Source organism: Chaetodon auriga, chromosome 8 (assembly GCF_051107435.1).
Source record: "Chaetodon auriga isolate fChaAug3 chromosome 8, fChaAug3.hap1, whole genome shotgun sequence".
NCBI lineage: Eukaryota > Metazoa > Chordata > Actinopteri > Chaetodontiformes > Chaetodontidae > Chaetodon > Chaetodon auriga.
The window spans coordinates 463,696-480,908 of record NC_135081.1 but is presented as its reverse complement, the minus strand read 5'-3'; the positions used below and the strand labels follow the sequence as shown (position 1 = coordinate 480,908).

General features: G+C 39.7%; 2 protein-coding genes across 3 annotated transcripts in view; both read left to right on the top strand.

The window, feature by feature from the left end:
- The window catches only part of fbl (fibrillarin), a 28,560-nt gene extending 21,436 nt beyond the window's left edge, over positions 1 to 7,124 (top strand). Inside the window, exon 9 of the mRNA XM_076736851.1 lies at positions 6,771 to 7,124. Coding sequence (XP_076592966.1) covers positions 6,771 to 6,795 — 25 coding nt within the window. The 3' untranslated portion in view covers positions 6,796 to 7,124. The remainder of the gene's footprint in view (positions 1 to 6,770) is intronic.
- A 542-nt stretch (positions 7,125 to 7,666) lies between these two features.
- The window catches only part of dyrk1b (dual-specificity tyrosine-(Y)-phosphorylation regulated kinase 1B), a 101,156-nt gene continuing 91,609 nt past the window's right edge, over positions 7,667 to 17,213 (top strand). The window contains exons 1-2 of one of the 2 annotated variants that reach the window (XM_076736686.1): positions 7,739 to 7,755; positions 8,229 to 8,361. The gene's annotated coding sequence lies outside the window, so the exon portion shown is untranslated. Of the gene's footprint in view, positions 8,362 to 17,213 lie in introns of both variants that reach the window. The other variant, XM_076736685.1, reaches the window with a different exon arrangement.

Here is a 17,213-nt window from a genome sequence, read left to right as displayed (position 1 = left end):
GCAAATTCAATTTATATTTCATCTCCTGTTTCCTATTCACAAACATTCTGACAGTACTCTCAAAGAGCTCCTAACTTAGCCTAAAAATTTCTACCAAGGAGTCCTATTTTGGGAGTGATTTAGGAAAATTTTCAGGGCAACTCTGAGCTGTAATCGTTTGTGTGATCACTCTGCTGATGAAGGGAGCGTTTCATGAACTCACTGTCATTGAGCTTTCAGAGAATATTTCTTCAACCTCTTTCTCTTTCCACCATTTCTTTCTGCTGAAGAAATGCTTAAGCCTCTGAAGTCCTCTTCTCAACTCCTAAATTTTTTTTTAATTTAGGAGCTCTCTTAATGCTTTCTTACTAACTTTTATCTTTACCAAGATGTAGTCTTAATAGTAAGGGGAAATTCTTAGAAAATGTTGTTCTAAGAATTTCGTCACTAAGAACAACTCTTTGTACTCTTTATGAATGCGGCCCTGGAAGCTCCATATTGTACCTTTTATTTATGAGTGCCGTATGCTATGAAACCACTGGAGGTCCAATCTTGATATCTCTCTTGAGATTGAATTTTGAATTGTTTGTTCATGCCTGTAGTGAACTGATAACCCTGGGTTAGTGTTATCTAGGAGCTGGTTGGATAGTGAAGGATCTTTTTTTTATTTATTTATTTTTTTTATTTGACCAACTCGTTATATTTTAACGATAAAATAAAGTTTATAATTGGGCTAAAGGTGTCAAAGATTAATCTGAACAAGTTTCAAAAGCCATGCAACTATTGAGTCTGAGATTGTGAGTGATCACAAAAATGACTTAAAACATTTTTTTTACATGTTGAACATTAAACACACAGACTATAAACCATTCATCAAACCAGTAACTAAAAGTTAATAACACAGTTGGTGAATGTCTGACAACCTTATACTTCACCAGTTACCTAGTGTTTCTGTGGTGATAACAAAATGGCAAAAAGTATACATAACGTTACAGTATGTGAATTGAACTGACGCTCCCTGCACTCCCCAGTGAAAATATTGTGCCAAACTACCTTTAGGAAATATGACACATTAATAATTCCTTACGTGTCCGCAAAAACGCAGTACTCTAGAGGTGTCATATCGACAGTCTTCTTGTCAATTCAGTATCAGTATAATCTATAAAGGTAAACTGTATTTCCATACAAACTCCGTGACACAGGGTTTTACTCCCTGAGGCTTCATGTTTTTTTTTTTTGTTTTTTTTTGTTTTTTTTTGCAAAAAATATCACATTACACCTAGAGATGAATTTGGTGGCTCTGCCAACCTGCATACAGCCCCTTAATTGGGTTAAATGGCACCATCTGCTGGACTGCTGGAATTTGACTCTGGTCTCAACATTGCACTCAATGTACTTTCATTGGGGGGAAAAAAGAACATCGACCTCAACAAGGACAAAAAGAGAACAAACGACTGAAAGATATCGAGTGGTGAATGTACATGTTAAAAACTGTTAATGGATTAAATAGCTTAGTGGTTAGTGGGTGTTTTGGAGTCAGAGGTAGTGACATATGAAAATAAAATAGCTTATTTTGATTGATAGCGAAGTGTGAGTAATTGATTGCAAGTGACAAAGTATGGTTAGAGCAGTGATTCTCAACTGGTGGATCGTGAGTGGGGTGTGGACCCGTTTTAAGTGGGTCGCCAGGGCAAGAAAAACAAAAAAATCCTGTGCTTTTATTTTGAAGGGAGTTTTATGTATCAGAGTGCTGTCTTTTTTTCCTGGATTTGGGTCGCAGCTTGTCATTAAGGGGTGATGGTGGGTCCCGAAGCCAGGCCAGTTGAGAACCACTGGATTAGAGGACACACAGCATGTGCTGTCTGGCTGGGTTCTTCATAATCTCTCACTTGGTTACGTTTCAGCTAATCGTGTATTTGAAACACTATTTAGAATTCTTAAGATTCAAATGTTGTACATAGTAATTTGCCAGGATTTCAGACTTCATTACAAAGAAGGCTGAAGAACATTAGCACTTGGACATTTGGACATGTTGGAAACATAGCAAATTATTTAAACCACTTAATTTGCCATTAAAACTGTAGGCACACCTGGAATCTCGCTAGCAATCCCTCAATGTAAATTTGGTGGATGTTTGCAACAGACAGTTTGGGTAATAACGTTACCATTTACCTTTGTTGTCTCTACCACACAAATTTGACTAAACTTGAGTTTTCGTCAGCATTTTAGCATCTACTACGAGTGGTGATAGCTTAGACAGTGTGGCATCATGTAAAACCCAAGTCATGACTTGTCAGGACATGACTTACGGTGACTTGTGTGGGATTAAAATCAAGAGGCTGTGAGATGGCACATGGTGAATTTGAAACACATAAACAGCAACAAATTATCACATTACTGCTCCATAGCTCCATGACTGCCATTGTTAGGTTTAGTGGTTTTGCCTCTAACTATTGTTCCCAGAGTTTAATTATGGTGATGCTTTGACACATACATCCAGACCCTCCCTCTCTCTCTCTCTCATACATACATATATATATATACACACACACACACACACACACACACACACAGAGTTAGGTACAGAAGTATTTGGACAGTGACACAATTTTCACAATTTTGGACCTGTACGCTACCACAGTGGATTTCGAATGAAATAATTGAGGTGAAATTGAAGTGCAGACTTTCAGCTGTAATTTGCAAACATTTTCATACATAGTCTCCTCCTTTAAAGGGACCTAAAGTAATTCAACAATTAAGTCAAAAGCTGTTTCATAAGCTGGTGTGGGCTATTCCCTAGTTATTTCATCATCAATTAAGCAGGTAAAAGTTCTGGAGTTGATTTCAAGTGTGGCATTTTCATTTGGAAGCTGTTGCTGCAAATCAACAGCATGTGGTCGAAGGAACTCTGTAAGTGAAACAGGCCAGATAGCAGAAACATTAGGAGTGGCCAAATCAGCAGTTTGGTACATTCTGACAAAAAGGGAATGCACTGGTGAGTTCAGCAATACAAGAAGGCCCGGACGTCCACAGAAAACAACAGTGGTTGATGATAACAGGATCCTTTCCATGGTAAAGAAGAACCCCTTCGCAACATCTAGTGAAGTGAAGAAGACTCTCCAGGAAGCTAGCGTGTCATTATCCTAGTCTACCGTAAAGAGAAGACCTCACAAGAGCAAATACAGAGGGTTCACCACAAGGTGCAAATAGTTCATAAGCCCCAAGAATAAAAAAGCGAGATTCGAGTTTGCCAGAACACATCTAAAAAAGCCAGCCTAGTTCTGGAACAACAGTCTTTGGAGAGATGAAACTAAGATCAACCTGTACCAGAATGATGGGAAGAGAAAAGAGAAAAGGCTTGGAACGGTCCATGAGCTGAAGCACACCACATCATCTGTAAAACATGGTGGAGGCAGTGTAATGGCGTGGGCATGCATGCCGTCCAATGGCACTGGGTCACTAGTGTTTATTGATGATGACAGAACTCAGAAGCAGCTGCATGAATTTTGAAGTCTAGAGGAACATTGTCTGCTCACTGCTCATTTAGCCAAATTCAGCGAAGTTAATTGGATGGGGCTTCACAGTACAGATGGACAATGTTTTGGCCATTGTCCATTTGCACTGTGAAGCGCTCAACATACTGCGTGCACTAAGTGTTTTTCAAGGCAAAGAAGTGGAATATTCTAAAATGGCCGAGTCAGTCACCTGATCTCAGTCCGATTAAGCATGCATTCCACTTGCTTAAGACAAAATTTAAGGTAGAAAGACCTGCAAACAAACAACTGAAAACAGCTGCAGTCACGGCCTGGCAAAGCATCACACAAGAGGAAACCCAGCATTTGGTGATGTCCATGGGTTCCAGACTTCAGGCAGTCATCACCTACAAAAGATTCTCTGGACAGAAGACTCTTTGTGGAAGAGTTGCAGCCAAAAAGCATACCTCCGACATGGAAACAAGGTTAAGCGACTCAACTATGCACAAAAACATAGGAACTGGGGTGTAGAAAAATGGCAGCAGGTGCTCCGGACTGATGAGTCATTCGAAATATTTGGCTGGAGCAGAATGGAGGTTCCTTGCAAGTTTGGGGCTGCATTTCTGCAAATGGAGTTGGACGTTTGGTCAGGATTAATGGTGTCATCAGTGCTGAGAAATACAGGCATAGGGCTGGGCGATATGGCTGAAAACTGTATCACGATATAAATGTTTTATATAGGTCGATATTGATAATTATTGATATTTTTTATGACCTATTTAAAATTAGGACTAGGAGATAAATAGATTAAATTTAAACATTTTTACTTAAAATTTAACCTTCTTCTGATTATAATCCCCTCAGCTATCAAGGCAGAAAGGAAAGGAAATGTCAACACAACCATGGAAAACACTCACATAATAAATGTCAATAAAAGTCTAAAATCACAGTGAACACTTAACAATTATATCTTACCATTAAGGTGCAAAAATAAAGAATACATAACAAATGCTTAATAAAGTGTAACAAAATAGTGCAGAGTATAAAAATGTAAACATAGAGAAACCTAAGAACTTTTTTTCTGCAGGTTTAGTGCCAGGAAGTTCACAAGCTGATTCACCTTCTAGTGAATAAAATGTTTTTAAAATATGTGCAGTGTTTTGTAAACATAGCAGGAACTGAGGTAGATTTGACATCTGTAACATACAAAAAACAAACATGATAGTACAGTAACATTGATTGAACTATAAAACCAGCCTAGACATGTGAATAACTTTAGCAACTCTTCTTACTCTACACATACATGAACTATTCAATTATATTTTTATTGCAAGTTTAGTGATAGAAAGTTCACAAACTGACTAATCTTCTGGTGAATAAAGTGTTTTAAAATATGTGCAGTGTTTTATAAACATAGGAGAAATTAAAATAAACTGAGGTAAACTTTACATCTGTAACATAAAAAACAAATGGCAGTCTTAGAAAAGTACTTTCGGCCAGGTATAACATTGAGGTCAAGCACGTGTAAGAGATTTTTATAACCTGGCTTCTCCAAAGTGCTCAGTGGAAGCATGTGTTTAGCTATATTATATGTCACTGCCTCCGTTATGTCTTTGTGCCTTTTAGATGATTTATCATAAGGCACTGAAGCAGAGTACCTCTCCATGGTGGTCTGCTGCTTGTGCAGTGGTGCTGCGGTTGCAGATGTTGTTGGACGTTGGCGAGTACGGCTGCACTCCGAAGGGTGAGCGCGGCTAAAGCTTGGTTTAGGCTTCGGGGTCGCGGCGACGCCGTACCTACGGCGTACACCCTACGCCGTCACTGAGCATTCGTAGTTCTGCGTCGAGGGAACGCGTTGCTCCGCAATTCACCGCCAAGCCGCTAGGGGGGTGCGGCTGTGTCTTTGTATGGTTTCGGGGGGCTCTTGCTGCCGCGAAGAGGAGTTGTAGAGGTGGTCGTACTTGCGTACCTCCTCGATAATTCTTTCTTCGGCTTGGTCCAGTTTTTCTTGTAGCTCTCACCACAGAAACTTTGAAAATGGCGGTGTTGTTGTGCTGCGACCATAGGGCTGTGACTGAACCGAAAATTACGTTCTGAACGGACCAATCACAGTCCTCGACGTTCACGTCACTACGCGTCGACGCGACGCGTAGTCAGGATTTTTTGGAGGTGCGCGTCAGGCTACGGCGTAGGGTCCGCGTAGGGGTCTGCGTCGACGGCGTAGGTACGGCGTCGCCGCGACGCAGAAGCCTAAACCAAGCTTAAGGTGATAAAACAAGTTTGTGGCATTACCGGTCTTGGTGGGGACAATGGTCTTGCATACTTTACAGACCAGATTGGTCTGACTACGGTCCGACTTACAAAATCCAAAGAACTGCCATACTGGCGAGCTGACTTTCCCTGTTATATCGACAATTTTTTCACTCGCTGCAGCGCTCACTTTCTATTTCTCATCTCACTTCTCCTGAAGAATCAAACATGAGACAACGAGATGGCTCAACTGAAAGTGATACTGTTCACTGATCAGTGATTACTCCCTATGTTGCTAGGCTAGGTTACCAGAAAGCGAGTGCCTTTGTTCATGCAACCAACCTTGCTTCGCAACTTTGGTTTCTTCCCACGATGAAAAAAAAATTGAGTGTTTTATCGAACGCATTTTTTATTGATATTGGTTTTGTGTCTATCCGGAGACATATTGTTATCGTTTTATCGCCCAGCCCTATACAGGCAGATGCTTACTATCATGCAATACCATCAGGGAGGTGTATGATTGGCCCCAAATTTATTCTGCAGCAGGACAACAACCCCAAACGTACAGCCAATGTCGTTAAGAACTATCTTCAGTGTAAAGAAGAAGTCCTGATGGGACACAAGGATTTGAGGAAGCCTACATCCACAGACGATCTGTGGGCAGCCCTTCAAGATGTTTGGAACAATCTACCAGCCAAGTTCCTTTAACAACTGTGTGCAAGTGTACCTAGAAGAATTTTGATGCCGTTTTGAAGGCAAAGGGTGGTCACATTCAATATTGATTTAATTTAGATTTCTCTTCTGTTCATTCACTGCATTTCAATTGGTGAAAATATACTATTAACATTACATTTTTGAAAGCATTCTTAGTTTACAGCATTTTGCACATTTGCCTAAAACTTTTGCACAGTACTGTGTGTGTGTGTGTGTGTGTGTGTGTGTGTGTGTGTGTGTGTGTGTGTTCGTGTGTGTGTGTTCGTGTTTGTGTTTGTGTGTGTGTTCGTGTTTGTGTTCGTGTTCCCTGCTCTTTTTCATATGTTGTGTTAACATTGTCTTTTCTTTCCTCAGACCTCCACCTAAACAGAAGAAATGAGGTGTGGAAGAAAGCTCTGGGAAACAGATTACCATTTTTCAACCATTTACTTTTTGTATTGTCAGTGATGTCTTTCTCTCCTAATAATTTGATGCTAGTCATATAACTTTTGTGTTGACAAAGTATGATTAGTATGGTGGAGAATGTTATGATTTACAAGTTGATGCTTGAAACTGTTCATGTATTAGTTTTTTTGTTTTGTTTTGTTTTTGACAACTGATAACCTTGTCTTAATAAAATGTTTGATACTTGTTTTTGATTGGTTATAATATTTGACTTAGGAACCTTGTATGACTACCAACATATCAAAGATGTTTACCTTCACACAGTAAACAAACTATTGGCTTTTTTTGGGGGGGGGGAGACTACTAACATTTCTTGGTTCTCAATGGGCACTGAATGTTTCCCGTTGTAGCTGACATTAACAGAAGTGACTGTCAGTTCAAGTCCTTGGTGGCTCAGTGGCGTGCAGGACCACCATCTATGTTGGTTAAAACTAGGTTTGGAACTCAGATCTATGGTTGTGGTCTTTTGTGTTAGGAGATATGGACTTCTGAAACTGACAGCGTGTGTTTGCTGTTAAAAGTAGCCACATTCGGAGAAAATGAACCAGGTGTTGTACAATTTGTCAGATCGCGTGAAACTGCCTCTCTCTCTTACCTACCTGCTGACAAATGCCTCGGTGAAAGTTTGTATAGTGTATGAAAAATAGCTGCATGAAAAATAATTATGCAAACACGTTTTTATTTCAATACCATTTTTTGGTAGTCACTTGTGTGACTCGTGATGGATTTGTTTTGGCAGCCATTTTGTGGGAAATTTCTCTGGAACGCGCTGGGCCGTACTTGCTAAGTGTCGGGAGTGCGCTCTCAATGCAGCCCCTCTCCTTTGACCGATATTAACATCACGGAGGGGCTGGCCAGCATATACCTAGCTGTAGCTGTGCCTATTTAAACATGTGTAGGTTTCCATAGCGTCTGCCTGTTTTGTCCAGCGAGTCATCGTCTGGCCGCTGCCCGCTAAGCAGCCTATAGTATCGTCCAAATACTAATTGCAGTGTTTTATTAGACGACTAATGTTAGCTGTTGGCATGCTAGCTGATAGCTAGCTAGCTAATGTTAGCTTATTGCCTTTAAATTAATTGAACAAGCTGGTGGTCTTGCTAATCCATCTGGCCCACGCTGTAGTTGAAAGGTGGCCATTCGTATATATGAGAATGATTCCCGGACAAGTGCATTACGCTTACTAAACAGAAAGAAGGCTGAGTTCGAATGGTCGGTGGCTTAGGCGGCGGGCTGCCCACCACCCCTTAGGTACAGCTAGCTGTGCCTTGCCGGCAATCAGTCCCAATCGACAACCGCTCTGTGGGTTTCGGAGAATAACGCATTTTTACTGGAAATTAATATCACCGGGATTTTTTTATCGGCAAACAGTTCTACAATTGGATTTCTGCTGTGGAAGTGGGACGACTGACCCGGGGGAGGGGGCTCGGCTCGTGTGGACGGAGGGAGATAGAGGTTCCGAACATGGCTGCTACGCGGAACTTGGTTCGACACACCGCCTGAGGTAAGAAATAGCCGGTCGGCGTCGTATTTTTTAATTTGTATGTGAACGTGGGGCTAGCGTTCTTTGGTCCCTGTCTCTAAACTGTGGGTTAAAGGCTCGACAGGCGATCAGTGGTAACACTGCTTGATAACTTAATGTAACCCCTTCCTACGTTATTCGCCCGTCACCCGGCCTCATGTCCCCATTCCTCTCCCACTGCTGTTAAGATGGCTTATAGGGCAAGGGGCAGGCTTCGATGAAATGGGTGGGTTAACGTCGGCATTAGACAATGGACCCAGTTTTAACAATTAGGGCTTGGCTGTCGCATCTACAGTAGCTGAGACGTGCAAAATGATGGACATTATAACGTTACCCCTTATAGCATGCGATGTCCTCCATGTCTGCCGATACCACCCCTGCCCTTCTAGGTTAACGTTACCTTGTGACTGAGTCGTTTCGAGCCCCTAACCAGCTGGTGAATGCACCACGTTTAATGTTGGCGTTAAAGAGGCAAATGATCGGTGCGGTTAGTGTTTGTATTTAGGCAAGTTGCAGTCGCAGTGGTATCGCGACCTGCCTTTAGTTAACGCACACCAAACAGAATGGGAGAGGATGCCGGCAGACCAAAACGGAGAGGTGAATGGGTGTGTTGCTGCTTAATGGAAACGTGGTGACATACTTTACGATGCAGTAGATTATTACATCCTGCCGTGTAGTGTGGCCAGCGATGGCTTAATGTGTCAAATAAGCTAGACAGCACCCCCCGATTGTTCTCTGTAGATCTGCAGTATTTCATCTGCTGTGGCAGCTAACGCCAGCCGCTAGCTTAGCTACCGCATCAGCCCCAGCCCCTACCCTGCCCTGGAGTACAGGGACACAGGCACTCAGTTACTTGAAGATTGATGCCCTTAGATTAGGAACAGGACTATGATGAGACCAGTGCTTATGTACAGCTGGAGGAATCATTGTTGACATCCCCTCTCTGTTTGGGTCTCTGTGGTCCTTTTTCTGTCGTTGCTCATCAGAGATGCCGTGATCTGAAATTGTTGCCGATTCAACAGTGAGGTTACTGTTCTCTCGTGGTCTACACGTTTGAGTCTCAAAAAAAAAAAAAAAAAAATCCCAACCACTGCTTACTCAGTTATTTCAATTAATTATTTGTCTTCACAAATCACATCATGGCAATATTGAACTCCTAGTATGCGTGATTGATTAATCATTTGGCCTCTTGATCAAAAAATACCATGTAAAGGAGATAATGCAAAGATGGAAGAAGGACAAATTTCTTGAGACTGAACCTTCTGCAAGAAGTCTCTTACAGACTAATGAGGATATGCATAACTATTGGTCCATATGTGAGGTTCCAGTGGAATTGGATTTGTAATCCAAGCAGTTGCAATGTCATTGAGCTAGACAGGATTTATGCAATATTGTTTGTGAAATATTTATTCTGTGTCAGACAAACTGATATAGAAACATGTCTTAATTCATGTGATAACCTCAGACTAAGTAAGTCTAAAGGTTTGTATAATGTTGTTAATTGTTTGTTCTGTTGAGATTCCTTCAGTCTCAGTTCCACCATGACAGACAATATAATGAGAACATTCAGTTTGTGCTGACTGCCAGTTAAGGCCCTGAGCTCTGTTGTTGAAACCTGTTCCAGCTGAACCTGCTGTTTGGCTCCAGTCAGCCTCTAGTAGGTTTAAGTGGGAAAACACCTGTGCCCAGCTGGAGGATTACTCCCTTTCCAAATGTTGTCAGTGTGGCACAACTGCTTAACCATTACCTACACACCGAACATGTATGAATGCTAAGATTTCTGTGATTACATTTCCCAACTGTAGCTGTCACTATATTTTATAAGAGGACAGAATAAGGCATAAATAAATGAATAACAGTTGTGACAACACTCTGAGACTTAATGTTAATCAAATATAAAAATCAATGAACTTCTTTGTGTTTATGTTAAAAGATACTGTGAAAATGAATCTTCTGATTATGTAACAAAAAAATTGAGCCATGATACTTTGCAGTACTTGTAGTTTGCAGTATTGCAAAGTATCATCCCACAATATGCAAAAGGATATGTGTCACCAACTCAAGAATAGATTTTAACGTCAAGTCTTGTCAATTAGATCCCAGACTTAGGTGCACAGTGTGGGTTGTGCATCTAGGAATGGCTTTCTTGAGTGCCACGCTTTCAGTGTTCCCATAGGTATAATTTTAAGTACATTTTTGGCTTGTTGTTACCACTGGAGTGGTTTTGCAGTCATTGAATGAATGTAGTTAACAGACAATGGACTTGCTCCCTGACTGACAGCACTGCTGTGACCTGTTCATGTGCATGTGACAACTTTGACAGAAACATTTCAAAACTATTTCCAAAAATGATCAAGATCTGTCTTATTTTTTGTTTCATTCTCTACTTTCTCTCATGGTTTCGTTCCTCTCTGCTCCTGTCTCTCTACATTCATGTAGTGAACTTGGAATAATGGCACTGTTAATCAAGCTGAAACTTTTTTATATAGAGCAGATGCGTCATTTGCTTCAGCTGCTTCCACCTGGTGTGGATCTGCATGGATCTATTTGCTTCTGGTCATTGACTGCATTGATCCATGCTCAATGTTGATGATGTCAAATAATGCAACTGAATGACAGCAATCACCACATTTCATCAGGAAATTTTAGCAAGTCTGTGGAGAATGTCAAGCCAAGTTAAGACATTTACTCTTTATTGTAAAGTAATACAACACCTAAATGCATGTTTTGAGCAGTTGTGAAAAGTTTCTGTAAATGTGTACCTATTACATTTTCATCACATCTGCTACTACTGCTACTACTATAAGTGAAACAATATTGTCAACTCACGATTCGGTTTGATAGACAGAACCAAATAGTTCAAAGCTTTGGTCATAATGTTGACGTTCAAATTCTAAATCATCATTTGAATTCTTTCTTTCTTTCTTTGTCTTTTTTTAATTTATTTATTAAATTTTTTTCTTTGCATTTGTATTTGTCTCATTCCCAGGTTATCAGATACCAGTGTTTTTCACACCCCTCTACATAACATGCAGACTGTAGGCTCAGATACAAATGCATGGTTCTGGTGAAGGTGCTCAAGGTACCCTTCAGTGTCTGCATTAGAGTTGGGTGGTATCCAAATTTTGATACCGTCAAAACTACCCCACATTTTCCTGGGGTATACGGTATTACCGTGACTATTTAAAAATCACTTTGCAGGGCAGCGTGACATGCGCACAGTTCAGATGGTCAATGCACACGCTAGGAAGCACCAATCCTAACTTCCAGCATACCAGAATGACGGGAAGAAACTCAACTAAAAGCCTCTACCAAGCATTGTCACCCAAACAAAACATAATTCATACCCAAAGAAATTATATGTGCATATACAAAAACACGAAAATAGCGCACGTCAACAGTACTGCATCTGCTGATTGCACCACTTCCTGCAAGCTACACAAGCCTGGTATCATATGAAAGCAGAGAGTCTGATGATCACAATCACAATTGATTGAGGTGTTGATCATCAAAATAGACCAATGGGTTGCTGAGCTATTGACTGGTGTAATTACGCAGTTAGTTTCACCGCGCCGTCTCATTTACGCATGAGCAGAGTGCTCACAGAGGACCCTGCTGAACAGCCCGAGGTGTTATTTTACTGTTGTATTTGCATTTCGTCCTTTTATGAGAGATAAGAACAATAGCAAGCAGAAAAAAGGCTGAAAAGTGTTTTCAACAGAGGAGTTTCTCTGTATTCTCTTGGATGAGATAACGGTACTCTGGCCAGATGCACCCAAATGAGTGCCTGTACATACCTGTGTTAAAACATCTGTAAAACTGCTCAGGTTCATTTTTTTTAGCATGTACTTTTGCACAGTCACCTTTTTCTCAAGTAAAAATTCAACCAGATACATTGAATGGAGTGGACTTCATTTTTGTTATGACGATGCTACAATTATGTTAGGCCCCTATAGACCTATATGCACAGCATTTTTTTAATGACAGTAATGAAACTGATACCGTTGCTATTTTTAGATACCGCGGGATACCTTATTACTGGATTACCGCCCAACCCTAGTCTGTATGAAAAGCACCAGGTTGTCCAACAATGTAAAGCCACCCACAGCAATTTCCTAAATCAATCTTTTCTTAAACCTAACCAAACTGCGACCATTTCACAACATTAACCACGTCTTAGAAAGGCTTTCTGGCTGGAAGGCTTTGCACGTCACACATGAGACACTGAGGAGTGTGACAAAGCGGTGTCAGTATTCGATGACTTGGGATGAGAATGTGTTGGTTTAAGCCTGGTATTGTTAGGCTACACTAATATTATTAGTATTGTACTATTTGTACATTTAGATTCCGGTTGTGGCTGTTATGGATTGTTTCCAACTCATGCGATCTAATTTTCAATAACTTGAGCGTTGTCCAAAAGTCAAAATGACAAAAGATAGATGTAATCATTTTCAAAATTCACAGCATGTTTTTATTTCACAAAATATTCTGTAATAATTTAGCCTTTCAAAAACATTATCAATGTGTTCAGAAAACAATTACAATTTACAGTTACAATTTGTCATTTGGCAGATGCTTTTATCCAAAGCAATGTATATATGAACTGTTTCCTCTCCCATTTGCCACACACAAAGGGAGGCACTCCCCTGTGTTAACGGGACGGTCTGACAGCAATAAGCCTAAAGTTGCGATTACGTTTCATCATTATTTTATACCTGTACTGGATTAGAATGCTGCCTATATGTATTTATGTTGATGAAACTGACAAGTTATATTCGTTAAAGAAAGTGGACTTAATACAAAGAGTAATTAATTTAATCCCACTTTGCTCAGTATTTTTTTTATGGATGATTACATCATAAAATATGACAGACATTGGCGCCTCATTTCGAAAACTTAAGTTGACGCTTCGAAATGTAAAAAAAGTGCATTCATTACAGCCCTGTCGAGAATACAGGGCACATGATTCTATGCAGTTATAATATATTCATCAAAGTAAAAATGAAAACAAAGGTCTCTTATTTGTTCCCTCTTGCATGATGGCCATGTTTTCAAACTGTTTCTTTTTTCTAACACTTTTTCTCTCTGGTTCAAAATGTGACAATAAATTCTCTCAACTTATAAAAAGTTGTGGGGTTTTTTGTAAACAAGCAAATCACTAGCTTCTTGAAACTTAAATGAAGAATAACATATTAGAATGTATAAATGTATAAATAATGTCCTCATAAAGCAAAAATCTGAACTTCTGTTGAAAAGCTATGAGCGAACTATAAAACTGTATGACCTGAGGTGGCCAGGCCACAAAACCAAGCATAAAAATCTTTGCGGGAACTCTACTATATTTTTGGTCTAGGACAATGACAAAAAAGCAAGTCGATGGTTTCAGGCAGCATAAACCTCTGTCTGTTCACAGTATCTCCTGCTGTCAAAAACCCCACAATCACTTGGAACTGAGGTGGTTGATGTGGGCTGTAACAGTTGTGTCTGTAGTTATATTGGATCTCTCTGCTTTTGGGAGGGCTTTTTAACAGAGATTTTTAACCTTTACCATCACATTCTCTTACATGGCCAGCAGCTTCAGATTTGCAAGTCTGCATGAGACGGAATGTCACATCTTGACTCCAGCATGTTGACAAATTTTGACTACTTCAGTAGTCAAGGTTGACTAACCTTGACTACTGAAAACATTCGCATGTCTTTGGCAATAAAAATACCAATAGTTTGTGTTGCACTTTTGCCTGTTGACTTGAAAATGACAGAGAGTTTTTTTTATCCTTTTGCATATTTGTCAGGTGACAACTGTAGCTTGTCCTTATGATGCCAATGTAAATCGTGGAGCATGTTAGTGGTCTGTGTTTTTCATTCTTTCTAAACATCACTCAGTAGTTGATGTCAGGAATATTTATTTTATTGACTTCAGATTTTTTCAGTGAAATCTTATACAGTTATATAGCGACTTTGCCTGAGAGAGTTTTTCTTACTTTCAGTGCTGCTTACTGTAGTAGGTCAGAGTATTACTGACAGGCTTTTATGTACTGTAGCATGCAGCAAGGAAAGGGGCCTGGGCACCCCACATTAGGTCTGTCAAAATTGGCTAAGAATAATGTTCGATTATTCCTTTTGAAAAACACATAGTTTGGAATCAAATATCTATTTTTGTGCATTATGGCCAGAAGAGGGCAATTAGATTACAATTAGAGACATTCTACTTGTACTACTTGTATATTTCAACATAAACGTGCCTTTTTGCAACAGATTGCACAATAAGTTAAATAATGTGCTATGCCTTGTTATTGAATTATTTTCTCATTTTAGCTTGACCTACATAACGTTTTCAATCAATGAAAGTGTCGTTGTTAGCAGAGTTTTCAATTGGTGCCAGTCTACGTGCCCTGGAATATTTCAATGTCCCAGACAAATGGGAGAAATTCCTTTCAAATATTATCTATTTTTATTAACCCTATTTTCTCGGTGTAAGTGACTAATGTGGACAACAATTTTTGAAATCAGTCCAGTGTTTAGCTGCAGCTGCAGCCACAGATAAGCACTGCAGCCAGCAGCAATGAAGCGGGCAGCAATGTAATGCCTCTGGGCTTTTGTGCTCCGTCAATGTAGGTGCGCTGAAAGTCCTTGTTTCCACTGAACGTCCTTGTTTCTACTGACAGGCTTAGATTGTTATTCTAAGTGTCTGACAACATTATGAAAAGGATCCCGAGAGAACATTATGTTAAAGAATAAGATGCTTTTTTTAATCTCTTGCCAAAGCCAATAGACTCCATTAACAAAAACAGCATTGTAAAGCACACTTTATTTAAACCTCAATAGAAACAAATTGAAACTGACCAAAGCCTTCTTGGTTTGTCTGTCACTTTTCCAACAATCACCCCAAACTCTGGATTGGTCGAAATAAAGTCTTAATTCACAGAATTGGAACAGGAGTGTGTGAGAGAGAGGACATCAAGCAAGCGAAGCAGCAAAAATAGCTTGTTGAGCCTGAGTATTTTCACATCTAACTTGAGAATTATTTTCATCAGATGTTATGGCTTTAGAAATTGAAATATGTGAGACCAATATTTCTGGTTGTGTGACTTTAATGCAGCCATTCTGTGCCTTCAGGGCAGCAGCCCAAAATGTTACTTTTTTAGTGTTTGTAATGTGACTGTTCAGAACATTGAGGCTTATCTTGGTAATTGTCATTTTTGTGCTAGTTTATCATTTTTAATCATTAGTAAGGTGGCACTATAGTTTGAAGCTCTTTTTCCCTGTGTTGAATGTCATGTCTCGATTGATATTGCTGAGAGCTCCTTCTTGAAGTTGCAGCACGCTCTGCGGGACAAACTATGCATTGATACCATTTCTAAATTATCCAAAACATTCATTCATTCATTCATCTTCTATACCCGCGTATCCCTTTCGGGGTTGCAGGGGGCTGGAGCCTATCCCAGCTGGCAATGGGCGAGAGGCAGGGTACACCCTGAACCGGTCGCCAGCCGATTGCAGTATGCAAAACATCTTCATTGCATTATGGGCTGTGTGGAAAAAAAAAAAGAAAGAAGTTTCCTATTGATGCATATGAGATGACATATATGGCAATACAGATATATCTATGATAGGCCAATTTCAGCTGATAAAATCGGCTATACTGAAGGGTATTCCGCAAAGTTTTAGAGCGGAGGTGTGCTACCTTGCCTGAAACATAGACCACCTCAACATTACATAACATTCCAAAAAAAACGAATGCACATTTAAAAAGAAAATTAAGAGGAGCTACTTCACACAGTAAAATACGTTGTATTTTGTGTATATATTGTTTAGGTTAGGCTATTTGTCAGGATCTGGGTGGTTTACCCCTTCGTAACAGTTTTCTTGGAAAACACACACTCACACACACACACACACACACACACACACACATAGTGTATATACAGCAGTTTCCCCACCACTGACTGATCATTGGCAAACAATAGTCACACAGGTAAACATTTTTTATTTAGTTACTTTTTGTTTGTCAATGTTGCCTCATTAGTAGGGCTGGGCGATATGGCTGAAAACTGTATCACGATATAAGTGTTTTATATCGGTGAATATCGATGACCTATTTAAAATAAGGACCAGGAGATAAATACATTAAATTTAAACATTTTTATTTTAAATTTAACCTTCCTCTGATTGTAATCCCCTCAGCTATCAAGGCAGAAAGGAAAGGAAATGTCAGCACAACCATGGAAAACACTCACATAATAAATGTCAATAAAAGTCTAAAATCACAATGAACACTTAACAATTATATCTTAACATTAACGTGCAAAAATAAAGAATACGTAACAAATGCTTAATAAAGTCTAACGAAATAGTACAGTATAAAAATGTAAACATAAAGAAACCTGAGAACTTTTTTTCTGCAGGTTTAGTGCCAGGACGTTCACAAGCTGATTAATCTTCTGGTGAATAAAGTGTTTTAAAATATGTGCAATGTTTTATAAACATAGGAGAAATTAAAATAAACTGAGGTAGACTTTACATCTGTAACATACAAAAAACAAATGACAGTCTTAGAAAAGTACTTTCGGCCAAGTATAACATTGAGGTCAAGCACGTGTAAGAGATTTTTATAACCTGGCTCCAGGGTGAGCGCAGCTAAGGTGATAAAACAAGTTTGTGGTATTAAACGGTCTTGATGGGGATGACGGTCTTGCATACTTTACAGACCACATTGGTCTCACTACGGTCCAACTTACAAAATCCAAAAAACTGCCATACTGATGAGCTGACATTCCCTGTTTTATCGACAATTTCTTCGCTCGCTGCAGCACTCACTTTCTATTTCGCATCTC